Here is a 16,663-nt window from a genome sequence, read left to right as displayed (position 1 = left end):
GAACTGTTGCTAAACATTTAATCGAAAAATACAATATGTAATGCTTAACCTTGAAGGATAAAAAATGACATTTCCTCTTAAAATTATGTACCTTTAATCCTAGAAATATCCTCATTTTTGTATTATGATCCTTCCACTGGAATTTTGATATATCAGTGCCATCTGCTGGGAAGTTAATATACCATTAGGTTCAAATCCCAAAACATTTGTCTTTTGGGGGGCTGTAGGGGATAAATGTACTCTTTATTTAAGAAAAAAGCCTTATTTTTAAATATACAGCTGCTTAACTTCTACATCAGCATCAATATAAGCCCCATTTAATTACAAAGCACTAAAATAAAGTCTGAAACATAATTTTTAAAACACACTAAACATTTCTATTGATACATCTCTTGGTTTCTAGAATATTCTTATGTGGTTCTGCTCTACTTTTGTACAAAGTTCAACAAGTCTCAGCATGAACTGGCTCTTTTCCAAAGATCCATGATACTTGTATGTAAGAGGAAAGTGAAATATATATGTTTATATATAATATATATTGCACGTATTTAAATAAAATATATACATATTTTTCAGTACATGACAAAGTTTCAGGTGTGAAGTGAGTCGACAGGTGTAAGATTAGATCTTTCTGGAGTTCCTTCACCAACTCTAAAAAGCAACTGTAATAGACACATATAAACACAACACAATTGTTAAGTTTTCTGATAAAAATTGCAACAGATGTTCTAAATGATAATATAGAAACATAAAAGATTGCTTAACTGAGTTTAATAACATGACATAAAACCCCTACACTTGATAAAATCATTATGCAAAATACATAGATGAATACTGTCTTCTTTCAAAAATATAAAATAAATAAGCAAGACATGTGAAAATAGGCAAGTTTCCATTAAATAAATGAAATCTTTTTTAAAAAAGAAAGTTTTGCTTTCCATATCATTTGAAAAAGGAAAATTATCATTTAAACAATATTCAAGTTTATTAAACAAATTTTAAAGGTAATATAAAATGTTTAGCTTTCATCAGCTTCAAGGTTTATGTTACTCCCAAATTTTGCATATAACTGAACTTTCAAATCTGCTAACACCCGTTGAATGGATTCCACTCTGGATTCTAAGGCGTCAATTTCTTCTTGCAAATTTTTCTGGAAAAAAAAAAAATGCTTAAGTTAATTCTATTCAATTGGATGATTTCTAGCACCTGTGGCTGAAAAAAAATATTTGGGAACACTTTTAGGTCAGAACTTTCTAAACTTCAACAGGCAGCTACATACATAATACTGATCATTAGATCTCAACCAAAAGTCTGAAAATGGACATTTTTAATTCAGGACCTATATTTGCTTATAAATCAGCTTGTTTTTTCAGTTTTGGCTGATTTCAAAAACATAAGAGATAAAATAAATTAATTTCTAAATTACCATATCTGAATAAACAAAGAACCCTACAGAAACACGTCGGCCACTTCTGCTAAACAGTGCGTCACAGGCATGCCTTCTGCCAGAGCCTCTCCAACCGCCCATAAGGTAACTATGAAACTAGAGGAAATGACAAAAATTCATGCTACCACCAATAACTAAGAATAACAATTCATAGTCAAAACCTGGCAGAAATTTTTTGAGCCTTCCATCTAGATTATGTACTCCATGCAGGCAGGGACCAGGGTGTTCTGTTGTCCCTGTACCTAGTAAGTGATAGAAACCGATACAGAGTTTACACTCCCTAAATACTTCTAAAATGAATGAATGAATTGCAAAATAAAGGTTCAATATATGTGTGTGGCAGGGGCGGGGTGGGGCTGGGATGGAGGGAGGAATGTTCACAACAGTGACAAAAACTTCTCTTGAAATACTTGCAAGAGTACTTTAGGGTGGCTACACAGAAAACCAGAATTACAGTTTCCCTATGAAAGAGAAGGTTTCAGCATAACAGGAGACGCCATGTTTCAACATGGAGTGTTAGTTCTACCTGAGGTGTATTAAATGTGCGTTTAAGTCATGAAAAGCTGTGCTTCTATGACATTTAAAGCAGGAAGACAAACATTTTAAATAATATTCAAGCTAATTAGGCAACTTTCAAGAGAATTAGAAAATATTTAACTGCCATCCGCTTCTCATACACAATGTGACTACCCTCTCTCGGGCATAGCTGGAGGACCCACGAACTGGAAACTAATTTTCTAAGTCTCAAATGCCTCAAACACGTCAATGAACTTACACTCTGACCCAGTAATTACACTTCACTGATTATGTCCTTAAAGGATTTCCTAAATGTGAGCAAAGAGTAAAGTATAAAAATGCTCACTAGAGAATAACTTCAGGAAAATACTGGAAACATCAGGAGGATAGTGAGCTGAGCCAATGTCCACCAACATGGCATTAAAGTCATCAAACATGGTGTGTTTATAACGTACGTGTTCCTGGCCCAGAGCAGGCTCCCAGGGAGTATCTGCTGGATAAAGAGACATTAACGGAGGATAAACACTCCTGGGATGTTAACTGACCAAAATGTGAAGCAAAAGAAAGAGAACATAAGGGAAAGGCATGGAGATGCTCATCATGGATGACCACCTCTGGGTAGTGAGTGGGATTACGGGTGGTTTTTCTGTTGCTTTGTAATATCCTGTACTTTCTAAACACTTTTAATTCAGAGTGCAGGCTTGAGAATTGCGAGATCATTCCCTGTGTCACTTTGAATAAGAATAAGCGCCAAAAGCTCTCTAAGCCTCTATTCAACTCTAACTGGAACTAATGGTACCTGTCTCAGAGAGTCCTTGTTAGGATGAAATAAACTCACACTTGCAAAGCATTCGGAGCACATGTGGAGCACTGTGAGACCCAGGAAATATTAGCCAGCACCCATTATTTTCCCTACTCCTACATACTATCTAATACAGGGGGGATATGCTAATTGACCCTCACACCATCACAAAGATGGCAGCACCCACAGCCAATAAGGAGGGAATATGCTAATTGACTGCCCACAGCCACAAGATGGTGGCGCCCAGTCTCCTCAGCCCCGCTGGGGCAGCAGGTGCATGGCCTGCCTCCAGAATCTCCCAGTCCCCTCCACCCTCCAGCCCCCCAGGGCCGGCTCGAGGCGCAGGCAAGCCTCAGGGCCGCCCGAGGCTCAGGTAACCAGGGCCAGCCGAGGCTTGCGCTGCCAGCAATGGCAGCAGCAGGGGTGTGATGGGGGCATTGCCTTCCCCTGATGGCCGGATTGCATCCCACCCCTGAGGGCTCCCAGACTGTGAGAGGGGGCAGGCTAGGCTGAGGGACCCCCCACTCCAGTGCATGAATTTTCATGCACCGGGCCTCTAGTGTTCTTTATAAGGATACAAATCCCAATTTAAGAGTCAGACTTCATCACCCAGGGCAAGACTTAAATATACCTTTGCTTCTTCTAACATTTCTTGTGTTTCTTCTTGAGAATGGCTAATGAAAACATCACCAATTTGATAAGGTATCATTAAGCAGTCTTCATCTGCAAGCATGATGTCCTCGCAAGCATCTTCTAAATTTTGGAGTTGTTTCTGCAAATGCAAAAGGGAACAGCAATGAAAAATGTATTCAAAATTCCCCGATAGAGGCTAGCAGCCCATTTTAATTTGGGGACACCAACTCTCAGAGGGACCTTCACAAAGATATTCCCACACTAAAACAAGACTTCCTTATATTCTAGAAGGCTTCACAAGGAAGCACTTAAGAGCTCACTAACAAGCTGATCTCTAGATACTTCCAGATTGCTACAAGTGTGCTATGGTGGACAGCGGGGATCTGTGGCCACTCAAATATCTACCTTAACAGTTTCTCACTGTGTGAGCTCTGCCTTCCTGTGGGAGAAGTAAAGCAAAGGCAAAAACGAATCTACACTTCTCAGCCGTGCCTGCCCTTAGGATGGAAGCAAAGAACTTGAATTCCACCAATCTACTGCACTTGAACTGGACTTCAATGCAGAAGTTGCATGAGCAGCAGCTGGTCACAAGGCCTCCAATTTACAGGGGCAGCTGGGCGGCAGCGCAATGTCTTAGGTCTGAGGAGCAGGCAGCTGGCCGTGGACAGCAGCAGTTCCATCCCAGCCAAGTGCTCTGAGACATGGTTCTGGGACCTGCTTCTGGAATCTCAGCCTCGAGTCCCACCTCTCAACAATCTGTAAGTTTTCTCACATCCCTTAAACAAGGTTTTTCTTCTTAAACTAGAGTAGATTATGTCATCTGCGACAGAGTCCAGAGAGATAATAAGCACAAGTTATTGAATTCAGTTTTTAAGAGCTAGTGCATAAAGAACTTCTATTTTTCTTAAATAAGATACATATCTCCAGTACCTTTTTTACATCTATTTCTTCCTTCAGCTCTGTGATTCTACTCGTATTCCGTGCAAATTTGTTTATCTTTTGTTGATCTTCAAAAGTAACATTGACGTCTTCTGCAGCCTGAAAAAAGTTAAATGCCAGACTCTCCTTAGTTTGCCCTCACTTGGACAAAAGCGTACCTGGTTTCAATAAGGACCCCAATAACCTGGCTCAGTGGCCACACCCTACCCCTCACCTGGCCTCTCATGACCAAAGGCATAAGGTCTATACACTCTGATTTCTCCAGAGGGCGAAGCACCCTGTTGTCTCAACCAATATGGAGCTCAGTGGTCAGAACAGGAAGGCAGATCCTGAAAGTTGGCCCTCCCATCCCAGGCTCTCATCATCCCTCAAACAGCTTCGCACACACCAGGCCCATCATCAGACCCAGAGGACATCTTGAAAATGTCCTTTACATCCCCATACATATAGCTTTAAATAGTCAACTTCGCACATATTTTCAGGAACATGGATGCTGGTAAACATTGGTCTGCAGCACAGAAACCAAAGGCAAGTCCTTATGCAGATAATCCCAGCGTTCAAGTCATTTTGCTTCACAATAACTCCAATTCCCTAAGCGAATAGGGCACAGAGAATTCAGAACTCCTGCTCTCCTGCAGAGTTCAAGTACTGAGCCCTGAATCTGACTATGTCCTTACAGGTGCAGTCATCGTGAAAGCACCAGGACCGGGCTTCCCACACACACAGCTGGGGCTCAAGGCAGGGCTTCTGAATGTGAACCTGAATCATGCTCATCAGTCACATACACACAGTTTCTGCTTCCCATCTGTCCAGAACAGGCACTTCCTTTTGGAGCCCCCCTCCCCCACGCTCCAACCCCCCCCCCCCCCACACACACACACACACAGCAACCCTGCACACACGTGGCCCTGGAGTGCACTTATTCACAGTGGTTTTCTCACTGGGGTTAGGGCTAAAGTTGGTGTGGGAAGCACATGGGCCTGGGTAAGCCGCATGCCACCCAGCGAGTGTTGTGTCCAGAAAGGGAGAAGCGCCCCTTCCCTAACAGCCATGGCTTCCGTTTTCATCTCACTGATCTAGAACATTCCTACATTGCCTGCCGATTCATTTTGGCAGGGAGGGCTTAATTCTTAATTGGGGGCTTGTGGGCATTGAGGGATCCATTCACCCCCTGAAACTGCAAAATGGCATGTGTGGGATGTGTACTGATCTGGAGGGGTCTTCATAGCTCTCATCAAGATTCTTAAAGGAATCCCACCCACCCCCTACCCACAAGGTAGGAACTCCTGCTTTAACAAAGGCCAGATGTAGTTAATACCACTCACAAAGCCATAAGAATTCATGGAGGAAGGAGTTGTTTTGTAGTTTTTGAGGCAGTACAGTGGTGGGAACAAGAGTGGATTCACACCCGCGAGCAGGAACCATGGCAAATGCCCCAATTCCCTGGAGCCAGCTGAGGTTTGCCATCCTTTAGTAAAACAGGGGAACTACGCCGACCTCAGAGGTGACAGCATGGGCACCTAGCAGAGGGCCTGCGAGTGGAGTCACCTTCCACTAAGTGCCAGCTGTGCTTTACTTCCTGAAAGTTCACCAAAAATCATCACAAAGGAAGAACACGCCCAGAAGATGCAAGGTGAAAACCAAAATCCCCTGCACCCGGAATGTCCCTTTTCTTGAGAATCAGTATCCCGTGGGGTTCTGGGAAGAAACAGAACCCGTCAGTCAGCCTCACGCTGGGTTTGGGTGTTACCAGCAGGTCTCTCACTGCTCTAAACACCTGGGAGAAGGAAATGCTGGCCCATGTCAGTCTGCTTCTATTTTCGTCTTTTAAAGGTATCTACCAAGTCTCTGATATACAACTATGCTCTGTGTTTTTATTCACCTTCCGTGCATACATTCACTTAACCATTACTTAGTGTCTCCTCCGTGCCAGGCACAGTGAAAGGGGAGCCACAGCCGTGCCCTGGTGCACACTGAGCTTCCGTCTGGTGGAGGAGACAGGCAAAGGCAAAACCCAAGGTTTTCTGCTGGAAGGTGACACAGTGATGGCGACAGGGGTAAAAGTGTTGGGGGATGTAGGGAGTGAAGGGGCTTCTTTGAACAGGAAGGTCAAGACGGCTTCCTGCGGAGGGGGGTGCACAGGTGTCCGACTGGAGCCCTGGCATGGCCACGAGCGGTCTTGGGACGCAGAGCTGGAGAGGAGGGGATGGCATCTTCTCACGGAACATTCTCCCTGGGGTGGGCCAAGGCCCTGGGAGCAGCACGCTACAACCCGGAGGGGCTGCCGGCTGAAACCAACTCAAGGGGCTCCCCCGTGGCACCCACCCTCGTCAGTGCAGGGGTGAGCAAACTTTTTGACTTGAGGGCCACAATGGGTTCTTAAACTGGACCGGAGGGCCGGAACAAAAGCATGGATGGAGTGTTTGTGTGAACTAATATAAATTCAAAGTAAAGGAGCGGAGGGGAGAGCAAGAGAACCGGATAGAACAGCCGGATCCGGCCCGCGGGCCGTAGTTTGCCCAAGGCTGGCTAGGGGTTCCTCCAGGGGCAGAGGGGAAGTCTGTGTAGCCGGCCTCCCAGGACTGTTCCCAGCAACGGGGACACTAGGAGAGGCTGTCGCACCCACCAGCGGGCTAAGATGAAGAAGAAAAGCCTCCATGTTTTGGCCACACCTACCTTTTCCTACCCTGGTGGTTCAAGCTCTCCACCCGATCCCCGGCCATTGGGACTCTCCTTCTATTCCAGGCACCGGGTCTGGAGGAGAAACTCCCTCCCTGGGATGCCTGCCCCCTTCCTCCTTCCTAATCCAGCGGCCCACACCTCTGATCACACACAGCCTCGCTCCCCATGCACCGCTCCAGTTCTCATCAGGGCTGGACACTCCTGTGTGACCCCTCGATGCATGGCCGTCCCTCCCGGAGCTTGAGGTCTGCAAGGCCAAGAGGCTGAGGGAATTACAACCACTGTCATCTCCATCCCATACAACCAAGACTGTGCCATACGACACGCTCAAAAAGCTTATTGAAAGAAAGAAAGGAAAAAATATTGGTGACCAAAAATTTGGCAAAATCCGGGATTCCGATCCTTCTCCTCCCAGTTCCGCCACATTGACTCCTCTCTTCACTTCAGCTTCCACACCTGCCAAGTGGGATGAACCCCAACTAGCCTCTCCCATGGTGTCAAGGCCACACCTAACACCGGGCCCATTAAATACAAACCAGAGGTGAAGAGGACCGCGCCTGAGCCCACTCGGTGCTAAATAAGAAGGTAATGGTGGGGAACTCATCCCGGGTGGCCCGGGGTCCCCACGCTGGCACCACACCCCTCCATCTCGGCTGGCCACCACCCTCCTCACAGGGCGGGAGAGCAGGGCAGCCAGGTCTCACCGGGCCTCGCCGGGGAAGGAGAGCCAGTCCCCCGGGCACCACGGGTCTCAACACCTGGTATGCGGCCACGAGGCCTGTGTTTACTTTCACCCCAGCTTTGCCTCTGCGCTCGGTGCCTCCCCCGTAAAATCGGGATAAAGACAGGATCTGCCCGAAGGATGAGAGGGGACGCCACGTGTGCGGTGTGCGGGGTCCTGGACCGCGCCTGGCGCGCAGGGAAGCCTCCACCACCTGCAGCTGCTATTACCTCCTCGCCGCCCCCCCATTTTATTTTTCTTCTATCTTTAGGCATCTGGGGAGACTACCTGGATTGTAGACCCTAAAGAAGAGTTCAGTTTGATTTGGGAAAATAAAAAATAAGTAAACAAGTAAAAGCTGAGCTGAAACCCAGCTCTGAGCTCCCGAGCTGAGTCACCGGCAGGCCCCTAAGGGCTCGGGCTCTGCTCCCCACCTGTAAGTGGGGGACCTGCCCTTGCTTAAGGTGCGGGGAGGGTCGGGAGGGTGACCACCAGGGCATCGGGGCGGGGGCGGCGGGACCCGGACCACCCAGGACGCGGGGTCCGCTCTGCTCCCCGCAGCGGCGCAACCTGGGCAGGTGACTCCCCGACCTGGGCCGCAGCCTCCTCACCTGCAAAGGGTGTACAGGCACTGCCCACCAGCATGAACCGTGCGGGGTAAACGTGATAACCCGGCAAAGCGCTCGGCGTTATGGCCAGTAGACCTTCGGCTTCCCACGCCCCGTGACACGCCAGGGCCGCCGGACCCCCGTGCTCGGGGCGCCGGATGCGGGCAGGCCTCGCCGCAGGGCCGCCCTCAGGTTCTGGCGCCCGGCCCCGGGCCCCACGCCGGCCTCAGGGATGAGCACCCCAGAGATGCCCGCCCGGCCCCTCGGTGGCCCAGCGCCCGCCGCCCAAGCATCCGCCCGCGAGCGCCCCACTCACCGCCTTCTTCATGGTGGCCGCCATCTTGGGACTGGACCACGGCGCGCGGAGGGGAGGGCTGAGCCCGCGCGTTCCTTCCCGGCCCCCGCTCACTCCCTGTTGGCCCACAACTCCCGCAAAATACACCACCGTCTCCACATTCCCTCCTATTGGATCTTCGGCCGAGGATGTCGAACACCTAGAACCCAGGGAGGAAATGGAATCTGGAAGGACTTGGTACGTGCCAATTAAAGGGACGGGCACCGCCCTGTGAGCCGACAGAAACTGGGGGGTGTGGCGAACGGCCGCAGCTCCAGCGGCGGCCAGCAGGGGGCGCACAGCGCAGAGGGGCGGGGCCGGGCCGGGCCGGGGCGGGGTCTGGAGGGGATGGCAGGGAAATTCTTATTCATCAATCCCACAAATGTATAGAGAAACTGACCTACCTTTCCAAAGGCTAATAACGAATGGCCTTGGCAATAGTACGTGATATCGATGTGCCCTGACAATTCAGACGGTATAAAGGAGGAAGCACTCCTATTAACTAACCTATTCAACAACATTATTGAGCGATTACAGTACACGCTGACACAGTGCCTTCCAATTCCTTTTTGGGCTCAGAATCCCCGTTTGGACCAGCAAAAGAAAGAAGCCTGGGGTACAAATGAAAACAACTGAAGAAAGGAAACTCACCAACAAGCAATGGAAAATACTATCCCCGCGAGGGGTGGGCGTTGGAATTGCCGCATGGAAGGTGGTTTAACACACATTCTCTTACACCAGGCTGAACACTGGCCTCCCACTACCTGGATCCTAGATGTGAAAATTATATTTCACTTGACAATATCAAAACAATACTTTGTTTAGCTTGAGCTTGTAAAATCAGAGTCCTGATGACCTTGAGCCTACGTCCCCCGGGGTGAGGGGGCGGGGGGCGGGGCAGAGACGGGAGCAGAGGGCAGTAGAACTACAGAAAAGGGAAAAAATAGACAAAATTCCTTGTCCTCATGCAGCTTTCATTCTAGTGATGGGAGACATACCATGGTCAAAACATCGGAGTGAATTATACAGTATGTTAGGTGGTGAGTGTTACCAATATGTTATTAGTAGTTATAACAAGAGCACATACAGTAGCAATAAAAGATGGTAATTACCAGCATGAAAACTCTGAGGAAGATACAAGGAATCAAATAGTATGTTGACTGAAAATTGAGCGGAACAAAAACTCTATCGGAATTGACATGTAGGCTACAAAATTATCCAGACATGTCGCAGCTTAATTTAGGAAGACTCTGTCACAAAGCGAGAATGAACCGCGTGGTTTCATAGCCCTACCTGCATGAGTTCCCCCCCAAACCCGCAACATCTGCGCCAGACGCCAGGTCCCAAGACTGCAGGGGCGCCTGCAGGGGGCGCCCAAGGACCGTGGTAGTATCCCCAGACAGACCCCAGCCTGAGGCAAATATTCCACCAAGATATCAACACAATGATTATTTTCTGAATTATTTTTAAAAATCTGTTTTAAAAACGTACACCAAATATATTTTAAATGGACATTTAAAATCTCTGACAAAGGGAAAACCAGTTTCACTTGCTACAGGAACAGATCTCAAGGGGGTTAAATAAATCTCCAATCCCTGCCAGATGAATTTGTGTTTCAGCTGAGGTTTGATCAGAGTGGAAAGTAAGAGGTAATGGCAGGTAATGGGGTTGGGGTGGGCAGGGCCAGGTGCTGCCCCTCCCTCCCCCCCCCCCCCCCCCCAGAATGAGTGCGTCCCAGGCTTTCCTGGCACCTCCCATTTGCTCCACCCCAGTCCCAGCCCCAGCCCCAGAGGGAGGGAAGGAAGTGTGGAGGGACCCTTTAATATCAAATAAAGATAGATGACCATGGTGTGTTTAAAGAAACTGGAGGAAAGGGCGGAAAAGAAAAGAGAAGGGAGAGAAGGGCAAGAGATGAAGCTGGAGAGAACATGGCCCTCTTCCCGCCTCCCTCTGTGGCTGTGGAGAGAGGGAAGGGGGTGGGTGGAGAGCAGACTCCCAGGCCTGCAGGCCAGGCCAGAGTGTGAATGTGAGATGGACGACAGGCGGGACCGAGCTCCATCTAACTCCACATCCAGCTCCTCACCTCCAGCCAGTTGTTGTCACGAGGACACGGGGACCCAGGACCAACAGAAATTCCCTTTTCTCTTAGAGCCATGCCTCTGGATTTCTTTAAGTCTTGTGATTTTGAAATGATTCAAATTCATTTTCAAATAAACCCTAAACCTATGCATGACAACTAGATGGAGAGTTCAGGCCACCCATCCATCTGTGACCTCCACAGGTGCACATCTTCTGGAATGTTCTTATAACCAACTGTCTCGTTCCTAAATAAAACGGGGATCCCCTAGGTTTTCTTAAGCAAACCTATGCAAGTCAGGGACTTTCTAACTGCTGCGAATCAGGCACTGCGTGACTGACAGATGTCCCTCCTAGGCTACTTATTCTGGCCTGCACTTGCCTCCTTCCTGTTTTGTTCCATGATCACCAGAATTTCCTCTGCGTCCCTTCAATATTTAATCCGCCCTTGAAAGCCTTGCCTGGCTATCGTTAACCTTCCACCTTTAAACTCTGCCCTTGTTTCGCAGTTGGCACTTTTCTAAGCCACTGCTCTATATGCCTGACCATCTCTGTCCGGTAGTTGTTTTGAGTCTTATTGTGCCGGGCAAGAGAAACTGTGTCCGTGTGTATTTGATTCAACAGTTTTGTAAACTGTTTTATAGTGGCCCTGTTTGAAATTCTTCACCGTCTTCCCAGGGCACATGGGTATAATTTGAATCCCTTACCAAAGTCTAGGCCCCCCCCTCCCCCCCCCACCCTGCTCTGACCTGACTTTGTATCATCTTTCCCCTCACTCTGTGCTCCCGTTCCGGCCTGATTCCTTCTGCCCCAGGGCCTTCGCACTTCTCACTCTGCAGCGCTTGATGTCCTTTCTCCTGTTATTCATGTGGGTAAATCCTACTCATCCTCAACGCTCATCCTCTATATCTCTCCATCAAGAAAGCTTCCCTTAAATATATGCACCACCCACAGACAGCAGCACCCCCCCTTAACACCCTTGAAGCCCTCCCTAACACATTTATTTTTTAACTCTGTCTGCCCTGTTATACTGGAGCCCCAAGGGAAACGTTCCTGTTTCATCATCTCTATAATTGCAGCACCAATAGGAAGGTAAATAGATGCTTGACAAATATTAGCTAAGGAATGAATAAACACGTGAATGAATGAGACTGTGTTTTTAGGGATTAACACGACTATTTATGTATATAATACAATATTGCTGCTGGTGAATTCATTCAGTAACAATGTGCAAGAGTCCACAGGGTAGACCCCGTCCCCCCTCCCCGCCTCGCCCCTAGATCTGGCACTACACGCCTCACACAAATTGTGATAAACGGTGGACTCCTTGCAGGAATAGCTCTTCCTTCTTTCACCAGGTGGCGCTGTGACTCCAGACTAACTTTTTCTTTATTTCTTTGCAACCCCTCAGGACCTGTCCATGTTCTTGTCTACACTCTGCGAAGAAAGATGGCACAAAATCAGGGAAACCTCTCTCTCTTTGGACCAAAAGATCACCATCTTTTGCGAGTTTGAATTCTTACCATAATGTTTAAAGGCATAGCATTTTCCAGAGCCCTCGATGTATGCATTGATTCTAGGCCTTTATAAAATAGGTCATTAACTCAACTGTTTATTTCAAGGTACATGCTTATAGCAATTTTGATATTGAAAATGAGTCAGAACGGTTGTAAGGAGCACTCAAATCATATCTTTGAATCAAAATACACATCTCGTAGAGTGAATAACTCAACAAGGATTTACTCAGAACCTCGGATGCACCTGCATCAAGCCAGGCAGCCTCTCACACAGATGCCGCTCGGAAAAGGACCAAAGAAGTGGGTGTCTTCCATCCAGGGTGTTCCCAAACAATGTAGACACACGTGAACAGCAGATAGCTCAATTTTGAAAATGAAGTATATTTTAATACGCACTGCCTTATTACTCAAAGTGTGTGTACACATTTTGGGGAGACACCCTACGTTTGTGCTCACCTGATAGCCCTCCCAGTTTTCCTCTACTTTGAAATTTCCAGGTCGCGAGTGTTACCCTTCCGTTCTAGAAGTCAGAACTCAATTTCCTGGCATCCTTTAAGCCATGATGCAGACCTGCGGCTCTAGTCCAGCCAATCAGATTCACCAGGGGAGACTTTGAACTAAGGGCACAAAGAGGGAGGTGGCAGGTGCCCTGGGGGGGGGGGGCGGGAGGGGAACCCAGGCCTGTGCTGAGGGCAGCCTGGCAGAGGGAGCTTGAGTTGCTGAAGCAGCAGGAAGAGAGGTCCTCACCGGAGGCCCTGGCCTCGGTGACTCAGGTCCAGAGGTGCTGGGATCCTAGCAGTGAGCAGGCCTACAAGGTCATTTCAATGTCACCCCTAGAGGTTTGCCTCTAGTGCAGATAACCCTACCCTCACTAAGGGTCTGTGCACATTCTAAGCCCCCTCACCAAATCCTGCTGCTGCTGCCCCTAGCTACAGGGAGTTACGTTGTTTGTCACAAAGAGCCCTAAAAATATGTTATTTTTAGAAAAAAAAGTAAGTTATTTCTTTTAGAATAACTTTTTTTTTTTTTAGAAAAAGTAATTCAGCCAAGACAACTAGGAAATTCTATCTGAACAACAACAACAATATCATCCTTACTACGCTGCCACCTCACACACCATTACCACTATGGACTGAGCGTATTTTCAATTCTTTCTATTTTATAAATCACATGCCCAAGTAACCTGGAGGCTGCATCGCGGTCAAATTGACACTGAGCTTTATGAAGAGATACAGGCTGATGATGTATCAAAATCACAGGAAGCCAACAACACCCCCAGAAACAGCCCAGTCACCACCAGAAGGGAATCAGCCAGCAGGGAGGACACGAGTGGATGGAAAGGACAGTCATTGGAAGAGGGAAGTGACGGGTACCTCAGCCGCTGCCGGCTCCTTGCAAAGCCTCAGGAGGCACCACGGCTCATCTCTTTGGAGACACCTGGTTTGTTTTCGGTGCTGAGCAGAGGATGGATCAAAGACACATGGGAACCCTTGTCAGCCACCACTGCTGGTCCATAGGCTTTCTCTGAGCAGAACACCGTGCAGGCGCCGAGGCCGAAGCGGGGGGAAGGAGCAGCCCCTGCCTCACTCTGTTGCCAGGAAGACGCATGAGTGCTCAAAAGGTTTAGGAAGCAGCTTCATAAAATGAATAAACAGTCTTCTTGTTTCACGACTAATTCTCTTTCTGGCCACCTATTCTGAGGAAATGGGCCTAAATCCAGAAATGAGCTATTTATACAAGAGTCATTAAAGCAGAGTTTATAGAGATGGAGCATTTGAACTACTCTATGGGCTCAGAGAGGCCAGGTTCATGGCCCACAGACACTCACGGTTACTGCATGCCAGTCTGGAGAAGTAGTGACGTGAGGAAAGATGCTGAAAAACAGGTAGGATGCAAAATTCCTATGTCAATTTTGTTCTTAAAAAGCATCTCTGTACAGGGAGGGCAAAAGTAGGGTTACAGTTGTTCATAAGGAAAATAATACAATAATTATCCTATATAATAAAAGGGTAATATGCAAATTGACCAAACTGACCAAACTGGGCAGATGCTCAACACAGGAGCTGCCCCCGGGTGGTCAGTGTGCTCCCATAGGAGGAGCGCTGCTCAGCCAGAAGCTGGGCTTACAGCTGGTGAGCATAGGGGTCCCAGACTGTGAGAGCCCCGAATTGTGAGAGGGATCCCAGACTGTGAGAGGTTGCAGGACAGGCTGAGGAAAACCCCTCCCCCCCGGTGCACGAATCTCATGCACTGAGCCTCTAGTCAATCCTATTTAATAAAAGAGTAATATGCAAATTAACCGTCACTCCGTGACAAAATGGCGGCCCCCATAGCCACAAGATGGCGGCGCCCAGTCCCCTCAGCCCCGCTGCTGGAGTGTCCGGGCCTGTCCGCTGGAGCAGCGAGGCTGGATCCGCCACCAGAGGGGGCAGATCCAGCCTCCCCGCTCCACTGCTGCTGCAGCATCTGGGCCTGTCAGCCCCGCGGGGATTCGCGGGGACCAAGCGGCGAGGCTGGATCCGCCCCCAGACATGGCAGACAGAGCCCGACAGCAGGGCTTGGGGGCTTCCTTAGCAAGGTGGTGGTGGGAACACCCCCAGGCTCCGCAGACAGAGCCCGGACAACAGGGCATGGGGGCTTCCTTAGTGTGTCGGTGTCAGCGAAGCCCCCAGGCCTGGCAGACAGAGCACACTGCAGGGCACTGGGGCTTCCTTTTCATGGCACATGGCGGCAGCAGGCAGAGAGCGGACAGCAGGGCATGGGGGCTTCATCTCCATGGCTGCAGCGAAAGCCCCAGGCCCCGCAGAGAACCACGGGAGTGGGCCTAAGCCATCAGTAGGACATCCCCTGAGAGCTCCTGGATTATAGAGGGTGCAGGTTGGGCTGAGGGACCCCCGTGCACGAATTTCATGCACCAGGCCTCTAGTCTTAATAATAAAAGCCCAGGATTGTAACGACCACTCACGACCAAACGCTGACCATCCGGAAGTCAGCACTGGGTTGCGCAGCTGCAGTCTGGTGACCCAGCACTGACTGCCCAGGTGGCTGAGACCCAGAAAGTGAGTCAGGGTCTGATCTGCAGCTTCAGTGGAAGCTGTTGATCAGTGTACTTACCTCTCTTTCTCTCCCTCTTTCTTTCTGATCTTCGCCAGCAGCCAGGCTTTTCTTTCTCTCCCAGCCTCAGCAGGGGCTGCTGTGAAGCCCCGCCTCTTTGACCAGGCCCAGAGATAAGCTTGGAGATGCTGACTGGCATAGGAACTGACCAATCAGAACCAAAGGTGGGTTCTGTGGGGAACCAATGGCTGCCTAGAAGGTGGAGCTTTTGACGCTGACTGGCATAGGAACCAACCAATCAGAACCAAAGGTGGGTGCTGTGGGGAACCAATGGCTGTCTAGCAGGCGGAGCTTTTGACGCTGACTGGCATAGGAACCAACCAATCAGAACCAAAGGTGGGTGCTGTAGGGAACCAATGGCTGCCTAGGAGGCAGAGCTTCTGACGCTGACTGGCGTAGAAACCGACCAATCAGAACCAAAGGTGGGTGCTGTGGGGAACCAATGGCTACCTAGGAGGTGGAGTTTTTGTCCCTGGCATAGGAACCAACCAATCAGAACCAAATTGGCCAGCAGAGGAGGGCAGTTGGCGTTGATATCAGGCCTGCAGGGGAGAGCTGTTGGGGGCGAGATCATGCCGGCAGGGGAGGGCAGTTGGGGGCAACCAGGCCAGCGGGGGAGGGCAGTTAGGGGTGATCAGGCTGGCAGGGGAGGGCAATTAGGGGTGATCAGGCTGGCAGGCAGAGGCAGTTAGGGGCAATCAGGCAGGCAGGCAGGTGAGCAGTTAGGAGCCAGTGGTCCCAGATTGTGAGAGGGATGTCTGACTGCTGGTTTAGGCCCGATTCCAGGGATCGGGCCTAAAATGGCAGTCGGACATCCCACAAGGGGTCCCCAATTGGAGAGGGTGCAGGCTGAGTTGAGGGACCGCCCCCCCCCCCCCCCCGGTGCATGAATTCCGTGCACCAGGCCTCTAGTAATAATATAATACACTCTTATTTCGTGTACTCACAACTATAAACCTACTTTTGCCCACCCTGTAGATATAGATGGATATACTTAGAAAAGGACATGAAGAAAATGTAGAAAAATGTTAATATATAACAGTGATTTTATATCTAGGTGTCAGGAATTAAAGGTGACTTTTTACTTCCATCTTTATAGTTTTCTACATTTTTTGAAGTGAGCATGGATGAATGTTTTATCCATGTAGAATGAATATTAATGTTAACTTATATGCAGACATGCAAGATGTAATGGTAAGTGATAAAACAAGCTATGAAGTAGACACATTGTGATTCTAAGTAGAATTTTAATATCAACCCATAAGCTATGTAGG

General features: G+C 48.8%; 1 protein-coding gene across 7 annotated transcripts; it reads right to left on the bottom strand.

The window, feature by feature from the left end:
- Window positions 1-224: 224 nt before the first annotated feature.
- Window positions 225-15,488, bottom strand: PFDN4 (prefoldin subunit 4). 7 transcript variants are annotated; one of them, XM_080685422.1, is made up of 7 exons: window positions 15,390-15,472; window positions 14,104-14,149; window positions 9,334-9,453; window positions 8,665-8,842; window positions 4,329-4,436; window positions 3,397-3,537; window positions 225-1,150 (listed from the first exon to the last, which is right to left on the bottom strand). In XM_080685422.1, exons 3-7 carry the CDS (start codon window positions 9,408-9,410, stop codon window positions 1,019-1,021), a joined length of 636 nt encoding a protein of 211 aa, XP_080541548.1. In that variant the 5' UTR covers window positions 9,411-9,453; window positions 14,104-14,149; window positions 15,390-15,472; the 3' UTR covers window positions 225-1,018. The 7 variants fall into 7 exon arrangements, with proteins under 7 accessions (XP_080541548.1, XP_080541551.1, XP_080541552.1 ...); XM_080685423.1 differs by lacking the exon at window positions 9,334-9,453 and adding an exon at window positions 2,310-2,456 and having other exon boundaries at window positions 756-1,150; XM_080685425.1 differs by lacking the exon at window positions 9,334-9,453 and having other exon boundaries at window positions 15,390-15,488.
- Window positions 15,489-16,663: the final 1,175 nt, after the last annotated feature.

The sequence above is a fragment of the Plecotus auritus genome (genome assembly GCF_963455305.1).
Source record: "Plecotus auritus genome assembly, chromosome: 8".
Lineage (NCBI taxonomy): Eukaryota > Metazoa > Chordata > Mammalia > Chiroptera > Vespertilionidae > Plecotus > Plecotus auritus.
The sequence above is the reverse complement of the archived record's forward strand: the minus strand, read 5'-3'. Positions and strand labels throughout refer to the sequence as shown.

Bases quoted from the DNA above. Each gene is read 5' to 3' on its own strand.
- PFDN4 (XM_080685422.1), bottom strand. From the start codon at position 9,410: ATGTGTGTTAAACCACCTTCCATGCGGCAATTCCAACGCCCACCCCTC. The intron at 8,843-9,333 runs GTGAGTTTCCTT...CCTGGGTTCTAG, and splicing joins GTATTTTCCATTGCTTGTTG to GTGTTCGACATCCTCGGCCG. The intron at 3,538-4,328 runs GTACTGGAGATA...TTGCATTTGCAG, and splicing joins AAGAAATAGATGTAAAAAAG to AAACAACTCCAAAATTTAGA.